Raw genomic sequence first — 19,614 nt, 5'->3', positions numbered from 1 at the left:
TTTAGGATGTTATTTAGCATACCTAATAGTAACAGAATCAATTGAAAAATCTCTTCCATCAATTATTTGGGGTTTCAACCATGTATAGACCTATTTAATAATAGATTAATTTCAAACAGACCACTAGGGGGCTAGCCCAAATTGTTGCCGATGGTTTTTGAAAACCTTATGTCTGTACCCAACACTATGCCAAAAGTCAAAAACGTGTCACCAAGTGCATAATTGTTATGATTTTTTACATATTAAATCCCAGTTTATAGGCATTTAAAGCTCCTGCAGCCACCGTGGACGCCAGTCACACGCCATCTTGAAAATGAAGCCTTTCTGAATGGAATATTTTCCTCTATTTTTAGTATGCTCTAAAGAATGTCCAGAGGTACCAGAATCAGTTGACAAAATATTAGCAAAATCTTTTCTATTCGAGATATAGCCATTTTAAGCTCCCCATAGTCAACTCGGACGCCATCTTGAAAATGGCGGCTTTCGGGGAGGTAGATTTTGGTAGATTTTGAGTATGTTATTTAGCACACCCAATACTACCAGAATCCATTGAAAAACCTTTTGTATCAATTCTTTTGGGGTTAAACCTTATAATGACTCACCTAGGACAGCTGGTGGAGGTTTTGACGGTTGCAAAAAAAAAAAAAAAAAAAAAGAATATTCGACTTCGGTGAACAACGTCGAATAGTGACTTTGATATTCGTCTATTCGAATATTGGAATATTTGGTGAATGCCCTAACAGAAAGACAGACAGACAGACCTTCAGTCCTCTCCTCTCTATCTCCTCCACTGTCTTCTGGATCAGGATGGGGACGGACGATGCAGTTCCCTCCTTCTCCACCAGGTGGTGCAGTTCCACTCCAAACACACTGGGAGACGAAACCTCACTGCTGGACTGCACAGACAGGCAGACAGACGGTGTGTTGGGAAAGTTCACTTCCTACATGAACTAGTTCAAAGTTCAGTTCACCATTTTTAAAATGAACTAGTTCAGTTCATAGTTCATTATTCAGATTTCAAAAAGTTCATAGTTCCAAAAATGAACTATTTTACTTATTTTCTTACTTCCTTTTTTCCAATACGTTGCTGCGAGCTATTATTTGTCAAAATGATTTCATCCAATGTAACATTGAGGTGCCCACAATGTTTAAATGTGTGCCCACTTCTCCTTTCCCACTTTCATTGTCATAATGCCCATAATATCCCATAATATCCCATAATATCCCATAATATCCCATAATATCCTAGCCTGATGTCAGACTCTGCGCTGAGCTTGAGTCTGACATTGTCCCATTGACAAGAGATTTCGGGGATTTGAAATGTGAAATTCCCAATCACAAGAGATCTGGTGGGAGGGGTTGTGTTTGACTCCCCCCCTCCCCTCTATGACAGGCATCAAACAGGTCGTTGTCTTTGATGCTAACGAGGCGTGCAAAACCCCCTTTGAAGTTCAAAGGGAGCAATTAAGAGCTTTGGCTGAGCTCCCCCTCCCTCCACTGTTTCTGTTGATTTTCAAAAGTTAGACCCACCCCCTCCTCCAGTATAGTGGGCGTGTCCATTACCTGAGACAGTAAAGTGGGCGGGTCCCATTGCTCCTGGAGTGACAGCTTGATGTACAGCAAGCCTCGAGGCTCCAACTTCACACACAGCTGTTGACTACGACACGCTGACAGACACACAGACTCTTATTTTGTATTTTATTTTACAGTTTTCTCTTCTTGTGATTCGAACAGGAAAAAAAAAACAGACATAAAAGGTGAACTGTACCTTTAAACAGAGGAGGGATGGAGACTCCGCCCAGGCCACACACTCGGTTTCTGATTGGACCACTGCCGGAGGGGGCGGGGCTATCCGGTGAGGACGCGTGGCTTTGATTGGTCCCCAGGTCTGTAAGCCCGCCCAATCCCTGCGGGCAGACTGGGAGACGGACAGACAGTATTAGTGTGGTTGCTATCGGCAACCAGCAGAATTTAAGCCCTTTTCAGTGGCGTCACTTCAGCCAAAGCCAGGGTCTGGCAAAGATGGGAGTCCTCATGGAAAAGAGGCGTTACATTTTGTATAACATGGTTCTATTGTGAATAGCAGATCTACATGCTCGCTATTTTCACAAAGTCTGAAAAAAACACACAGGTTTCTACGGTTTCTTGGGCTGGATATGGCAGCCTGGAACGGTTGTTCAAGTGCAGCTAAACTTGGCATGTTAGTAAACGTGACACAATTAACAATAATGCATTGCACCTGTGCAGCTGACCTGCGGAACCTGGGAATATACCATTCTGTCAAGATGGGGAGAATATAATTATAATACCTTGTTAAAGTGACCATTTTGTTACATTTTGTATTTGTAATTTTACTGTAATTTTACTGTAATTTAACAACATAATAACCAGCACAGATAGACAAAGAGACATTCATGGTTTTATATTTAAAAGTAACTTTTATTTTCCCCCCTGGACCCAGGGTAGGGCAGCTGCATACCCCTGGACCCCCCTGGACCCAGGGTATGGCAGTTGCATACCCCTGGACCCCCCTGGACCCAGGGTATGGCAGCTGCATACCCCTGGACCCCCCTGGACCCAGGGTATGGCAGCTGCATACCCCTGCCATACCCAATTGACGCCCCTGGCCCTTTTCAAGTTATTACACTCACCAGCGCAGCGCGCCGCACGCTGCTCTCTCATTGGCTAAAGGCCCTGCCAAATATTAGCCTAGAATCACTTCCAAATTCTGGTTTCTGATCCGGTTGGGAGCGGATGCGACCGAGTATTTCCCGGTGAATCTGTGCGCAAAGGTGGGGGCCGATGGGCAAGGAGGGTTGTGAGCTTATGAGAAACAACTAAAATAAGACCTTAAAACCTGGCGAAAACAGTTGCGTGCATTAGCGGAAGATGACGATAAAGGAAATCATTTAATGGAAAACATTAATTTAACTTCTGAAAAGCATACACGGCCTTAACACATGGCAAAAACAGTTGCGTGCATTAGCGCAAGATTAGATGAGGATAAAGGAAATCATTAAATGGAAAACATTATTAAATTAACTTCTGAAAAGGCATCACCCACCTCGAGTCTATAGCCTACTAAAAACTAGTGAACCGCGATCTTGCCACACGTGAATAATTGTGGTTGTAAACAATAACACAGATAATATAAATCCTTGTTGTCGTGGGAAGAAAGTATATCATCATGGCCCCAATAAATATCTTGCAATTGGCGACGAGTCTCTTACTAAATCAGCAAGATTACATTACATAACATAATACATAAAAGCTAAGCTATATAACCTCTCCATCATCAGCAATAGTCAGTGGTTCGTGTCCCCCACACTCCCAAGCCCCCACCGTTGCGCACAGATTCACCGGGAAATACTCGGTCGCGGAGCGGATGGTGTCTGCGTCATTTTGTAGTGTAGACTACACTTTGATCAGAACTACCAAACCAGAACCATTTAACCCAAAACAATTCCCAGTGATCAAGGACATAATTTTAGTACTGTTAGGGGACTGGGGGGGGGGGGAATAGTTATCAAAGCAAAACAAAACTCTACACAAAATAACCCTAACTAAACTGAACTACCCCCCACTTAACTATTCTATTGGCTGGAGCCAGGCTAGTAATGATCATTCTTACCACTAGGTGTCAGCACTATGAGTCTCAGCTGCCTGGCTCTCTCCAGCTCCAGATGGAAGGCGTGGTTTAGGGAGAGGGTGGAGCCTCCTAGTGGCAGGAGGGCCGTCCTAGCGCGCGTCGCTCCGTCTATCTGGATGGCCAGGAACACCTGTCTGTCTGACCTGAGGACAGACAGACAGACAGACAGACAGACAGACAGACAGACAGACAGACAGACAGACAGACAGACAGACAGACAGAGAGTGTTTAATCATCCTTATTGCGACCGTAGGTCGCATTTACTACCAAAACCTCCACCGGCTGTCTGTGAGTGAGTGAGTGAGTGAGTCAGTCAGTCCGTCACACTTTTGCCCTGCTCATATCTCCACAACCGTTGCCCCCATCCATGCCAAATTTTGCACACACACTCCTTGACTGCCAAACTACAACCTCCAAGGACCCCCGGAGCCCCAGGGACCCCCAGGTCCCTGGGGGACCCCCAGATGTAAAAAATGACCAAATGTGCTCAGACGTCACACATCACACTTTTTCCCTGCTTATATCTCCGCACCCGTTGACCCCATCCATGCCAGATTTTACACACACACTCCTTGCCTCCCAAACTACAACCTCCAAGGACCCCCGGACCCCAGGGACCCCCAGGTCCCTGGGGGACCCCCAGATGTAAAAAATTACCAAATGTGCAAAAATGACCAAATGACCACCCCACCGGGGCTGCTCGCGGGGAATTCCCGGGGACCACCGACTCCTGGTGCTCCAGAACGGATGCAAAAGTGGTGGCGCCCCCAGTGGAGGACCCCCTGCCACTGCAGCGCACATAAAATGCTGTAACTCGGGCTAGGAGCGTCCGGGAGAGCCGGGGCCGGTACCTATTCGTTCGCCAAGGCAACGCGGAGACCCCACCCCTCATTTCTCACATGGCCCTATTCTAGCGCCACCTTCAGGCCGATTTTTAAAAGACATTTTTGGACACTGCTCCTACAGTTTTTGCCCTAAAATCACGAATATCACTACACAGCATGTCTACACTCATGTCATCAACATGGATCAGGAAGATTTTGGAAAAACAAATTCTTGCCCTATTTGTGGAGATAAGCCACCTACGGTCGCTTATCTCCCGATTAGGGAGTCTTACTGGTAATAATAGTACCTAGTCTTGTTCATATCCTCCAGCCCCAGCAGGTGAACGGTTAACAGTCCTAACAGGTAAAGGGTTAACTACCTGGTCTTGTTCATATCCTCCAGACCCAGCAGATAAAGAGTTAATAATAACACCTAGTCTTGTTCATATCTTCTAACCCCAGCAGATAAAGAGTTAATAATAATACCTAGTCTTGTTCATATCTTCTAACCCCAGCAGATAAAGAGTTAATAATAACACCTAGTCTTGTTCATATCTTCTAACCCCAGCAGATAAAGAGTTAATAATAATACCTAGTCTTGTTCATATCTTCTAACCCCAGCAGATAAAGAGTTAATAATAATACCTAGTCTTGTTCATATCTTCTAACCCCAGCAGGTGAACGGTTAACTACCTGGTCTTGTTCATATCCTCCAGACCCAGCAGGTGAACGGTTAACAGTCCGCTGACTCTCTTGGCGCATCGCGGCTGCTCTGAGCCCACGTACAGACGGAAGGAAGTGACATCACAGCCCGCCGGCTCCGGCAGGGAGGAGGGATGGGGCTGTTGTCGTGGCAACAGCTCTGGGGAGTCGCCGTCGCTAAGGTAACCTGAAGTAAACAAACACACTGTTACTATGGTAACCTGAAGTACCAGAGAAATGGACCAATAGAAATGATGTATTGTTATGAGAAATGATCAATAAACTCATTGTCTCCAACCAGAGTGCCGCGATATGAGCTTGTAGCGCTGCTATTTTTGGAAACATTTTCATGAAAATGTGTGCATTTTTAGAAAATGTGCCCATCTCTGACAGCCTGGCTAGACAGTTACATCACTAATCGGGAGATAAGCGACCGTCAGGTCACATGTATACACAAAGAATTTGGCCTCAAGGTGGCGCTAAAGGGGACAGATCCATGTTGAAGAGATGAGTGTAGACATACTGTGTACCGATTTGCGTGATTTTAGTGCAAAAATTGTAGGAGCAGTGTCCAAAAATGTGTTTAGCAAGAATGGGCCTCATGGTGGCGCTAGAAGAGGGGCATGTGAGATATGAGCAGGGCAAAAGTGTGACGTGTGACGGACGGACTGACGGACGGACAGCCGGTGGAGGTTTTGGTAGTAAATGCGACCTGACGGTTGCAATCACAGGGAGGACCTGGCAAGACAGTTACATCACAGGGAGAACTAGAAGCAGTGCTCTTCCGAGCACAGGTCTCCACCAGGAGACAATAACAACAATTTATTGTCTCCACCAGCCGAAGGCTGAGGGGAGAGTATGTTTTCCCCTCCGTCCGTGCGTCCGTGACGTCATCCATACTATGACGTCTATGGTGACGTCATGGACAAACTTTGGGGACGGACGGACGGACGCACGGACGCACGGACGGAGGGGAAAACATACTCTCCCCTCAGCCTTCGGCTGGTGGAGACAACAATAGTGTGGTTGCCCAACTGGCAACCACACTAACTAGAAAGACGCATTTCTGGGAAATTGCAAGTGTGGTTGCAGTTTTTACACTTTCCAATTCAAGTCAATGGGGTTACATTCAAGTCAATGGGGTTACATTCAAGTCAATGGGGTTACATTCAAGTCAATGGGGGTCCAGCAACTTGCGCCTCACACTTATTGATGGTGACGTCACCGAGAATGCTGGTCCCTCATTGGCTGTTGATGGTGATGATGACGTCATCAACGGTTGATGACGTCACTCAGCGACTTTCAAGGGTTTCCCCATTAGATGATGTCACCGAGAATGCTGCTTCCTCATTGGCTAAACCTAGTACTATACATATACACACTAATGAATAAATAATATTTTCACCTCCTTTGCCAGCACAGCGCCCTCTGGAGGACTTTCGTAGTGGTCTGAGTGGAGGGGCGGAGCTATCCAGGTGATATCTGCTGATCACGTTCTGATTGGACGAGGCCTCCGATTGGTCCTTGGTGGCGTCGGCCCCGCCCCCCTCCTCCTCCTTGTTACCGTGGCGATGGGAGCGGGCAGAGCGCAGGCTGAGCTTCCTGCGGAGCTCAGGGAGTTTCTTCATCTTCAGGGAGAGACGACGCACCGTGCCCGGGGACCGCAGCCTGTCAATCACACTGCCAGACACACCCCCTTTCTTCTGGGAGGAGGGGCTAGAGTCTGCAGGGGGCGGAGACTCGCCCTGGACCCGCTCTGACAGAGAGAGAGATTATCATAATATCAATCTATTTGTCTATCTATTCACCTGGACCCCCTCTGACAGAGAGATTATCATAATATCAATCTATTTATCTATCTATTCACCCTGGACCCCCTCTGACAGAGAGAGATTATCATAATATCAATCTATTTATCTATCTATTCACCTGGACCCCCTCTGACAGAGAGATTATCATAATATCAATCTATTTATCTATAGATTCACCCTGGACCCCCTCTGACAGAGAGATTATCATAATATCAATCTATTTATCTATCTATTCACCCTGGACCCCCTCTGACAGAGAGATTATCATAATATCAATCTATTTATCTATCTATTCACCTTGGACCCCCTCTGACAGAGAGATTATCATAATATCAATCTATTTATCTATCTATTCACCTTGGACCCCCTCTGACAGAGAGATTATCATAATATCAATCTATTTATCTATCTATTCACCTTGGACCCCCTCTGACAGAGAGAGATTATCATAATATCAATCTATTTATCTATCTATTCACCTGGACCCCCTCTGACAGAGAGATTATCATAATATCAATCTATTTATCTATAGATTCACCCTGGACCCCTCTGACAGAGAGATTATCATAATATCAATCTATTTATCTATCTATTCACCCTGGACCCCCTCTGACAGAGAGATTATCATAATATCAATCTATTTATCTATCTATTCACCTTGGACCCCTCTGACAGAGAGATTATCATAATATCAATCTATTTATCTATATATTCACCTTGGACCCCCTCTGACAGAGAGATTATCATAATATCAATCTATTTATCTATCTATTCACCCTGGACCCCCTCTGACAGAGAGATTATCATAATATCAATCTATTTATCTATCTATTCACCCTGGGACCCCCTCTGACAGAGAGATTATCATAATATCAATCTATTTATCTATCTATTCACCTTGGACCCCCTCTGACAGAGAGATTATCATAATATCAATCTATTTATCTATCTATTCACCCTGGACCCCCTCTGACAGAGAGATTATCATAATATCAATCTATTTATCTATCTATTCACCCTGGACCCCCTCTGACAGAGAGATTATCATAATATCAATCTATTTATCTATCTATTCACCTTGGACCCCCTCTGACAGAGAGAGATTATCATAATATCAATCTATTTATCTATCTATTCACCTTGGACCCCCTCTGACAGAGAGATTATCATAATATCAATCTATTTATCTATCTATTCACCTTGGACCCCCTCTGACAGAGAGATTATCATAATATCAATCTATTTATCTATCTATTCACCCTGGACCCCCTCTGACAGAGAGAGAGATTATCATAATATCAATCTATTTATCTATCTATTCACCCTGGACCCCCTCTGACAGAGAGATTATCATAATATCAATCTATTTATCTATCTATTCACCCTGGACCCCCTCTGACAGAGAGATTATCATAATATCAATCTATTTATCTATCTATTCACCTTGGACCCCCTCTGACAGAGAGATTATCATAATATCAATCTATTTATCTATCTATTCACCTTGGACCCCCTCTGACAGAGAGATTATCATAATATCAATCTATTTATCTATCTATTCACCCTGGACCCCCTCTGACAGAGAGAGATTATCATAATATCAATCTATTTATCTATCTATTCACCCTGGACCCCCTCTGACAGAGAGAGATTATCATAATATCAATCTATTTATCTATCTATTCACCTTGGACCCCCTCTGACAGAGAGATTATCATAATATCAATCTATTTATCTATCTATTCACCCTGGACCCCCTCTGACAGAGAGAGAGATTATCATAATATCAATCTATTTATCTATCTATTCACCTTGGACCCCCTCTGACAGAGAGATTATCATAATATCAATCTATTTATCTATCTATTCACCTTGGACCCCCTCTGACAGAGAGATTATCATAATATCAATCTATTTATCTATCTATTCACCCTGGACCCCCTCTGACAGAGAGATTATCATAATATCAATCTATTTATCTATCTATTCACCCTGGACCCCCTCTGACAGAGAGATTATCATAATATCAATCTATTTATCTATCTATTCACCTTGGACCCCCTCTGACAGAGAGAGAGATTATCATAATATCAATCTATTTATCTATATATTCACCCTGGACCCCCTCTGACAGAGAGATTATCATAATATCAATCTATTTATCTATCTATTCACCCTGGACCCCCTCTGACAGAGAGATTATCATAATATCAATCTATTTATCTATAGATTCACCCTGGACCCCCTCTGACAGAGAGATTATCATAATATCAATCTATTTATCAATCTATTCACCCTGGACCCCCTCTGACAGAGAGATTATCATAATATCAATCTATTTATCTATCTATTCACCCTGGACCCCCTCTGACAGAGAGAGATTATCATAATATCAATCTATTTATCTATCTATTCACCTTGGACCCCCTCTGACAGAGAGATTATCATAATATCAATCTATTTATCTATCTATTCACCATGGACCCCCTCTGACAGAGAGATTATCATAATATCAATCTATTTATCTATCTATTCACCTTGGACCCCCTCTGACAGAGAGATTATCATAATATCAATCTATTTATCTATCTATTCACCTTGGACCCCCTCTGACAGAGAGATTATCATAATATCAATCTATTTATCTATCTATTCACCTTGGACCCCCTCTGACAGAGAGATTATCATAATATCAATCTATTTATCTATCTATTCACCTTGGACCCCCTCTGACAGAGAGATTATCATAATATCAATCTATTTATCTATCTATTCACCTGGACCCCCTCTGACAGAGAGATTATCATAATATCAATCTATTTATCTATAGATTCACCCTGGACCCCCTCTGACAGAGAGATTATCATAATATCAATCTATTTATCTATCTATTCACCCTGGACCCCCTCTGACAGAGAGATTATCATAATATCAATCTATTTATCTATATATTCACCTTGGACCCCCTCTGACAGAGAGATTATCATAATATCAATCTATTTATCTATATATTCACCTTGGACCCCCTCTGACAGAGAGATTATCATAATATCAATCTATTTATCTATCTATTCACCCTGGACCCCCTCTGACAGAGAGATTATCATAATATCAATCTATTTATCTATCTATTCACCTTGGACCCCCTCTGACAGAGAGATTATCATAATATCAATCTATTTATCTATCTATTCACCTTGGACCCCCTCTGACAGAGAGATTATCATAATATCAATCTATTTATCTATCTATTCACCCTGGACCCCCTCTGACAGAGAGAGATTATCATAATATCAATCTATTTATCTATCTATTCACCTTGGACCCCCTCTGACAGAGAGATTATCATAATATCAATCTATTTATCTATCTATTCACCCTGGACCCCCTCTGACAGAGAGATTATCATAATATCAATCTATTTATCTATCTATTCACCCTGGACCCCCTCTGACAGAGAGATTATCATAATATCAATCTATTTATCTATCTATTCACCTTGGACCCCCTCTGACAGAGAGAGATTATCATAATATCAATCTATTTATCTATCTATTCACCCTGGACCCCCTCTGACAGAGAGATTATCATAATATCAATCTATTTATCTATCTATTCACCCTGGACCCCCTCTGACAGAGAGAGATTATCATAATATCAATCTATTTATCTATCTATTCACCTTGGACCCCCTCTGACAGAGAGAGATTATCATAATATCAATCTATTTATCTATCTATTCACCCTGGACCCCCTCTGACAGAGAGATTATCATAATATCAATCTATTTATCTATCTATTCACCCTGGACCCCCTCTGACAGAGAGAGATTATCATAATATCAATCTATTTATCTATCTATTCACCCTGGACCCCCTCTGACAGAGAGAGATTATCATAATATCAATCTATTTATCTATCTATTCACCCTGGACCCCCTATGACAGAGAGAGAGTATCATAATATCAATCTATTTATCTATAGATTCACCCTGTGGTGGAAAAACACTATCAAAGAATAGACTAGAATGTAAACAAAGTGTCGGCCTGACAACGGCCAACATGATTATTTTATGATTATTTCTGTGGTAATTTTTGAATAGAAACACATGTATGGAGCTTATTTTTTTTATAAAATATTTTCAGAATTTTTTTATTTTAGCATCCGTTTTTCAAGAAAAAGTTGACTATAGCTCCTTTAACCCTAACCTCAGTAAAACTAACGCTGGTGACATGCTAACCTGCCGACGCTTTGGAAGCTCCACCCTGGTGATGCTAACGTGGTGAAATGCTAACCTGACCAAGCTGCGTACGAGTTTTTCCCCAACGACTTTGAGCACAACGGCTCAATGCGTCTGTTGGCCCTTTCTGCCTTTAATATGACGCTGTTGATGGGATGTGCTGGTGATGTCATCAGTGATGTCATACCTATGTGTTCAGGGGTGATGATGTCATCAGGGGGGCGGTGCCTGATGTTGGGACTGGCTCCGCCCTTTGGACTGTCGTTGCCGTGACGATCCGTCTGCCCCGCCCCCCCGGCCCGCCTCTGAGCTCTCATTGGACAGTCATTGGTGGCTCCTCCCACTTCCTGGTCCCGCCTCTTCCACACCGTCTCCTCCTCCCTGAAGAAGTACTCACATTACTTAAAGCTATACTGTGTAAGTTGCTAAACTAGTGGTCAGTAGCGGTATTGCTTTTTTCGGCCGGAGTCGTCGCGGACCACCGGCGCGGACCACCGGAGCGGCGCCGCAAACCACCGCGACCGATACAAATCCGTGGAGGGGTAGAACGTATGGTAGAAGGTAATTTTCTGGCCAGGATTTGGGGATTAAGAGGTTAAGAATCCTTCACCATGGTAAACACTGTAGCTGAGCAAGGCTACTTCCTGAAGACGCGGCAGATAAGCTGTGATTGGCCGGTAGTGTATCATGTGTGTATGATTCGCGATGTGATTGGCCAACGTATACAGATGATGCAGATGACGCTATTTTTCCGCGAAAACCAGACCCCGGCAAGGATCATAGAAAACATATAAAGAGAAGGCTTTAGAAGCTGAAAATAACGGAGTGGGTGTTCTAAAACTTAAGCGATTTAACAGTTAGAACAATTTTAAGATTTGTTTTATAAAAAAGTTACATGGTATAACTTTTAAGTAAAAATACTCTTTAACTCATTCGCTGCCTTTTCAAAATGGCTGCCAAGTACCAGGATGCCATTCCATGTAATTCATAGTGCACGGATCATGCACGCCCATGCCTAGATCATGCACCGTGTGTGTGCACGCTGTTCACAGCTTTCAAACAAAAAAATACGCTTGGAAATCCGTTCAGGCATTCATGAGATAGAAGCCATTATGTTTTCTTCAAATGTAAACAAACATGGCTGCCATGTTTGAAAGATGTGGTTGTTATGGGGGTTAAACATACAATTTTGCGATTGCGATCATGCCTAATACATTTTTGGAAGTCCCAAAAATACTTTTGAAAAAAAAATATATATATAGATTTTTATTTATTTTTTTCAAAATGGCTGCCAAATCTTTATACCAGTTATTTTCAGAATTTGTCGCCTCGTGTGTTTCCATGACGACCACACCGCTGCGTCCCCATTGGTTACCTTCCAGCAGCGCTGCCGCTGTGGTCGTCCTCCTCGGGGATGGGATTGTACCAGATGTTGTGTTCTCCCTGAGGCCGGCCGCTCTCCGCTCCCGCGGCCCGGGAGGACGCGGAGGCCTCGTCCGAAGCCTGGGTCTTTCCTGAGGACAGCACCCAGGCCCTGCTGCTGCGATCCAGGCTCTGCAGGTAGGCTCCCTGGCCGCCCGACAGCTTGGCCGTGAGGTGGTCGGGAGGAGCGCCACCTGTTGGCACACAGTGTTTGTTCAGCAACAATGTTAAACAGCTCTATATATATAAACTTTATTACAGGCTCATGGCCCACAGGGTAGAAAACAATACATTACATTACAAACATAGTAAAAAATAAAAACAGAAACAGTACATTTCCCTAGCCCCACCGGAGTAAAAAAAGGCACTCATGCCAGTGTCCTCTTATAGTAGACATGTACCGGACAGAGCTCCGTCCAGGGTCTGACATCAGTCCAATTAATCCATTTAAGGAGCGATCCAGTCTGCACATGAACTTATAAGTAAGGTTCCTTAATAGAGCCATGAAGGTGGTGAGACCTAAAGAAACAAAGAGCTCGCTGGCCCTTGTGCTCCTGGGTTTCTTTAACAGTATTCGAAGGCAGTCATTGTAGGCTACTTGCAGCTTCCGTAAGCTCTCTTTCTTATACTTCACCCACAGAGGGGCTGTTTATAGAGGGGTGCAGTAAGCTCTAAACAGGTTAACCTTAACATCAGTAGTACAATGGTGAAATTTACGAACCAACATATTTGCTTGTACATATAGCATTCTCCTCTACATATCCTCATCATCCTCAAGGGTGTCTGTAATAATGTGCCCAAGATATTTTGTACTTATATTGTGACAGTAATCATTGCTATAGAGTGTGTGTTCAGTAACAGTGTTAAACAGCTCTATATTGTGACAGTAATCATTGCTATAGAGTGTTTGTTCAGTAACAGTGTTAAACAGCTCTATATTGTGACAGTAATCATTGCTATAGTGTTTGTTCAGTAACAGTGTTAAATAGCTCTATATTGTGACAGTAATCATTGCTATAGAGTGTTTGTTCAGTAACAGTGTTAAATAGCTCTATATTGTGACAGTAATCATTGCTATAGAGTGTTTGTTCAGTAACAGTGTTAAATAGCTCTATATTGTGACAGTAATCATTGCTATAGAGTGTGTGTTCAGTAACAGTGTTAAACAGCTCTATATTGTGACAGTAATCATTGCTATAGAGTGTTTGTTCAGTAACAGTGTTAAACAGCTCTATATTGTGACAGTAATCATTGCTATAGAGTGTGTGTTCAGTAACAGTGTTAAACAGCTCTATATTGTGACAGTAATCATTGCTATAGAGTGTTTGTTCAGTAACAGTGTTAAACAGCTCTATATTGTGACAGTAATCATTGCTATAGTGTTTGTTCAGTAACAGTGTTAAATAGCTCTATATTGTGACAGTAATCATTGCTATAGAGTGTTTGTTCAGTAACAGTGTTAAATAGCTCTATATTGTGACAGTAATCATTGCTATAGAGTGTTTGTTCAGTAACAGTGTTAAATAGCTCTATATTGTGACAGTAATCATTGCTATAGAGTGTGTGTTCAGTAACAGTGTTAAACAGCTCTATATTGTGACAGTAATCATTGCTATAGAGTGTTTGTTCAGTAACAGTGTTAAACAGCTCTATATTGTGACAGTAATCATTGCTATAGTGTTTGTTCAGTAACAGTGTTAAATAGCTCTATATTGTGACAGTAATCATTGCTATAGAGTGTTTGTTCAGTAACAGTGTTAAATAGCTCTATATTGTGACAGTAATCATTGCTATAGAGTGTTTGTTCAGTAACAGTGTTAAATAGCTCTATATTGTGACAGTAATCATTGCTATAGAGTGTTTGTTCAGTAACAGTGTTAAATAGCTCTATATTGTGACAGTAATCATTGCTATAGAGTGTTTGTTCAGTAACAGTGTTAAATAGCTCTATATTGTGACAGTAATCATTGCTATAGAGTGTTTGTTCAGTAACAGTGTTAAATAGCTCTATATTGTGACAGTAATCATTGCTATAGAGTGTTTGTTCAGTAACAGTGTTAAATAGCTCTATATTGTGACAGTAATCATTGCTATAGAGTGTTTGTTCAGTAACAGTGTTAAATAGCTCTATATTGTGACAGTAATCATTGCTATAGAGTGTGTGTTCAGTAACAGTGTTAAATAGCTCTATATTGTGACAGTAATCATTGCTATAGAGTGTGTGTTCAGTAACAGTGTTAAATAGCTCTATATTGTGACAGTAATCATTGCTATAGAGTGTGTGTTCAGTAACAGTGTTAAACAGCTCTATATTGTGACAGTAATCATTGCTATAGAGTGTTTGTTCAGTAACAGTGTTAAACAGCTCTATATTGTGACAGTAATCATTGCTATAGAGTGTGTGTTCAGTAACAGTGTTAAATAGCTCTATATTGTGACAGTAATCATTGCTATAGAGTGTTTGTTCAGTAACAGTGTTAAACAGCTCTATATTGTGACAGTAATCATTGCTATAGAGTGTTCAGTAACAGTGTTAAACAGCTCTATATTGTGACAGTAATCATTGCTATAGAGTGTTCAGTAACAGTGTTAAATAGCTCTATATTGTGACAGTAATCATTGCTATGGAGTTTTTGTTCAGTAACAGTGTTAAATAGCTCTATATTGTGACAGTAATCATTGCTATAGTGTTTGTTCAGTAACAGTGTTAAATAGCTCTATATTGTGACAGTAATCATTGCTATAGAGTGTGTGTTCAGTAACAGTGTTAAATAGCTCTATATTGTGACAGTAATCATTGCTATAGAGTGTGTGTTCAGTAACAGTGTTAAATAGCTCTATATTGTGACAGTAATCATTGCTATAGAGTGTGTGTTCAGTAACAGTGTTAAATAGCTCTATATTGTGACAGTAATCATTGCTATAGAGTGTTTGTTCAGTAACAGTGTTAAACAGCTCTATATTGTGACAGTAATCATTGCTATAGAGTGTTTGTTCAGTAACAGTGTTAAATAGCTCTATATTGTGACAGTAATCATTGCTATAGAGTGTTTGTTCAGTAACAGTGTTAAATAGCTCTATATTGTGACAGTAATCATTGCTATAGAGTGTTTGTTCAGTAACAGTGTTAAATAGCTCTATATTGTGACAGTAATCATTGCTATAGAGTGTTTGTTCAGTAACAGTGTTAAATAGCTCTATATTGTGACAGTAATCATTGCTATAGAGTGTTTGTTCAGTAACAGTGTTAAATAGCTCTATATTGTGACAGTAATCATTGCTATAGAGTGTTTGTTCAGTAACAGTGTTAAATAGCTCTATATTGTGACAGTAATCATTGCTATAGAGTGTTTGTTCAGTAACAGTGTTAAATAGCTCTATATTGTGACAGTAATCATTGCTATAGAGTGTTTGTTCAGTAACAGTGTTAAATAGCTCTATATTGTGACAGTAATCATTGCTATAGAGTGTTTGTTCAGTAACAGTGTTAAATAGCTCTATATTGTGACAGTAATCATTGCTATAGAGTGTGTGTTCAGTAACAGTGTTAAATAGCTCTATATTGTGACAGTAATCATTGCTATAGAGTGTGTGTTCAGTAACAGTGTTAAATAGCTCTATATTGTGACAGTAATCATTGCTATAGAGTGTGTGTTCAGTAACAGTGTTAAACAGCTCTATATTGTGACAGTAATCATTGCTATAGAGTGTTTGTTCAGTAACAGTGTTAAACAGCTCTATATTGTGACAGTAATCATTGCTATAGAGTGTGTGTTCAGTAACAGTGTTAAATAGCTCTATATTGTGACAGTAATCATTGCTATAGAGTGTTTGTTCAGTAACAGTGTTAAACAGCTCTATATTGTGACAGTAATCATTGCTATAGAGTGTTCAGTAACAGTGTTAAACAGCTCTATATTGTGACAGTAATCATTGCTATAGAGTGTTCAGTAACAGTGTTAAATAGCTCTATATTGTGACAGTAATCATTGCTATGGAGTTTTTGTTCAGTAACAGTGTTAAATAGCTCTATATTGTGACAGTAATCATTGCTATAGTGTTTGTTCAGTAACAGTGTTAAATAGCTCTATATTGTGACAGTAATCATTGCTATAGAGTGTGTGTTCAGTAACAGTGTTAAATAGCTCTATATTGTGACAGTAATCATTGCTATAGAGTGTGTGTTCAGTAACAGTGTTAAATAGCTCTATATTGTGACAGTAATCATTGCTATAGAGTGTGTGTTCAGTAACAGTGTTAAACAGCTCTATATTGTGACAGTAATCATTGCTATAGAGTGTTTGTTCAGTAACAGTGTTAAACAGCTCTATATTGTGACAGTAATCATTGCTATAGAGTGTGTGTTCAGTAACAGTGTTAAATAGCTCTATATTGTGACAGTAATCATTGCTATAGAGTGTTTGTTCAGTAACAGTGTTAAACAGCTCTATATTGTGACAGTAATCATTGCTATAGAGTGTTCAGTAACAGTGTTAAACAGCTCTATATTGTGACAGTAATCATTGCTATAGAGTGTTCAGTAACAGTGTTAAATGGCTCTATATTGTGACAGTAATCATTGCTATGGAGTTTTTGTTCAGTAACAGTGTTAAATAGCTCTATATTGTGACAGTAATCATTGCTATAGTGTTTGTTCAGTAACAGTGTTAAATAGCTCTATATTGTGACAGTAATCATTGCTATAGAGTGTGTGTTCAGTAACAGTGTTAAATAGCTCTATATTGTGACAGTAATCATTGCTATAGAGTGTTTGTTCAGTAACAGTGTTAAATAGCTCTATATTGTGACAGTAATCATTGCTATAGAGTGTTTGTTCAGTAACAGTGTTAAATAGCTCTATATTGTGACAGTAATCATTGCTATAGAGTGTTTGTTCAGTAACAGTGTTAAATAGCTCTATATTGTGACAGTAATCATTGCTATAGAGTGTTTGTTCAGTAACAGTGTTAAATAGCTCAATATTGTGACAGTAATCATTGCTATAGAGTGTGTGTTCAGTAACAGTGTTAAATAGCTCTATATTGTGACAGTAATCATTGCTATAGAGTGTTTGTTCAGTAACAGTGTTAAATAGCTCTATATTGTGACAGTAATCATTGCTATAGAGTGTTTGTTCAGTAACAGTGTTAAATAGCTCTATATTGTGACAGTAATCATTGCTAGAGTGTTTGTTCAGTAACAGTGTTAAATTGCTCTATATTGTGACAGTAATCATTGCTATAGAGTGTTTGTTCAGTAACCGTGTTAAATAGCTCTATATTGTGACAGTAATCATTGCTATAGAGTGTTTGTTCAGTAACAGTGTTAAATAGCTCTATATTGTGACAGTAATCATTGCTATAGAGTGTGTGTTCAGTAACAGTGTTAAATAGCTCTATATTGTGACAGTAATCATTGATATAGAGTGTTTGTTCAGTAACAGACAGTGTTAAATAGCTCTATATTGTGACAGTAATCATTTCTATAGTGTTTGTTCAGTAACAGTGTTAAATAGCCTATGTGACAGTAATCATTGCTATAGAGTGTTTGTTCAGTAACAGTGTTAAATAGCTCAATATTGTGACAGTAATCATTGCTATAGAGTGTGTGTTCAGTAACAGTGTTAAATAGCTCTATATTGTGACAGTAATCATTGCTATAGAGTGTGTGTTCAGTAACAGTGTTAAATAGCTCTATACTGTGACAGTAATCATTGCTTTAGAGTGTTTGTTCAGTAACAGTGTTAAATAGCTATATACTGTGACAGTAATCATTGCTATAGAGTGTTTGTTCAGTAACAGTGTTAAATAGCTCTATATTGTGACAGTAATCATTGCTATAGAGTGTGTGTTCAGTAACAGTGTTAAATAGCTCTATATTGTGACAGTAATCATTGCTATAGAGTGTGTGTTCAGTAACAGTGTTAAATAGCTCTATATTGTGACAGTAATCATTGCTATAGAGTGTTTGTTCAGTAACAGTGTTAAATAGCTCTATGTTGTGACAGTAATCATTGCTATTGAGTGTTTGTTCAGTAACAGTGTTAAATAGCTCTATGTTGTGACAGTAATCATTGCTATGGAGTGTTTGTTCAGTAACAGTGTTAAATAGCTCTATATTGTGACAGTAATCATTGCTACAGAGTTTTTGTTCAGTAACAGTGTTAAATAGCTCTATACTGTGACAGTAATCATTGCTATAGAGTCTTTGTTCAGTAACAGTGTTAAATAGCTCTATATTGTGACAGTAATCATTGCTATAGAGTGTTCAGTAACAGTGTTAAATAGCTCTATATTGTGACAGTAATCATTAGGGATGGGTATCGTTCAACTTTGAATCGATAAGATACCTTTTTCGATACCTGGGAATCGATACGATACCCTTTTCGATACCATTTTCGATACTTTTTTATTTATTATTATTATAATTCTTATTTGCCTTTTTCTATGGGCTATTTTACACACCAAAATAGGTTATTAAGCCAGTTATTCAGCCATTTTCATGTCAAGTAGGCCTAGTAGAGTAGTTCATGTGACTACTATTACTGTTATGGCTGCTATTGTATAATTAATTCTATTGTTTGTCTACAATAGAATATACACATACTTTTTACAGATGGCTATTGATACTGTTGAAGTTTTATTATTATTATTATTGTTCAAAAGTATCAAAACAAGGTATCGTTCGTTTTTACGTGAACCGATACTCGATAGTATCGACATCATGGATCGATACCATTAAAAGTATCGCAGACGATACCCATCCCTAGTAATCATTGCTATAGAGTGTTCAGTAACAGTGTTAAATAGCTCTATATTGTGACAGTAATCATTGCTATAGAGTGTTTGTTCAGTAACAGTGTTAAATAGCTCTATACTGTGACAGTAATCATTGCTATAGAGTGTGTGTTCAGTAACAGTGTTAAATAGCTCTATATTGTGACAGTAATCATTGCTATAGAGTGTT

The 19,614-nt window shown here is 39.9% G+C and overlaps 1 protein-coding gene across 1 annotated transcript in view; it reads right to left on the bottom strand.

Annotated features, from left to right (window-relative positions):
* syde1 (synapse defective Rho GTPase homolog 1) overlaps positions 1-19,614 on the bottom strand; it is a gene marked incomplete at its 5' end in the record, with an annotated part of 32,665 nt that overhangs the window by 10,104 nt on the left and 2,947 nt on the right. The window contains 8 exons of the mRNA XM_080748360.1: positions 762-896; positions 1,564-1,667; positions 1,769-1,918; positions 3,632-3,792; positions 5,167-5,362; positions 6,581-6,931; positions 11,414-11,607; positions 12,602-12,842. Of these exons, the coding sequence (XP_080604486.1) occupies positions 762-896; positions 1,564-1,667; positions 1,769-1,918; positions 3,632-3,792; positions 5,167-5,362; positions 6,581-6,931; positions 11,414-11,607; positions 12,602-12,842 (1,532 nt within the window). The remainder of the gene's footprint in view (positions 1-761; positions 897-1,563; positions 1,668-1,768; positions 1,919-3,631; positions 3,793-5,166; positions 5,363-6,580; positions 6,932-11,413; positions 11,608-12,601; positions 12,843-19,614) is intronic.

Source organism: Nannobrachium achirus (genome assembly GCF_963921795.1).
Source record: "Nannobrachium achirus genome assembly, chromosome: 18".
NCBI lineage: Eukaryota > Metazoa > Chordata > Actinopteri > Myctophiformes > Myctophidae > Nannobrachium > Nannobrachium achirus.
The sequence above is the reverse complement of the archived record's forward strand: the minus strand, read 5'-3'. Positions and strand labels throughout refer to the sequence as shown.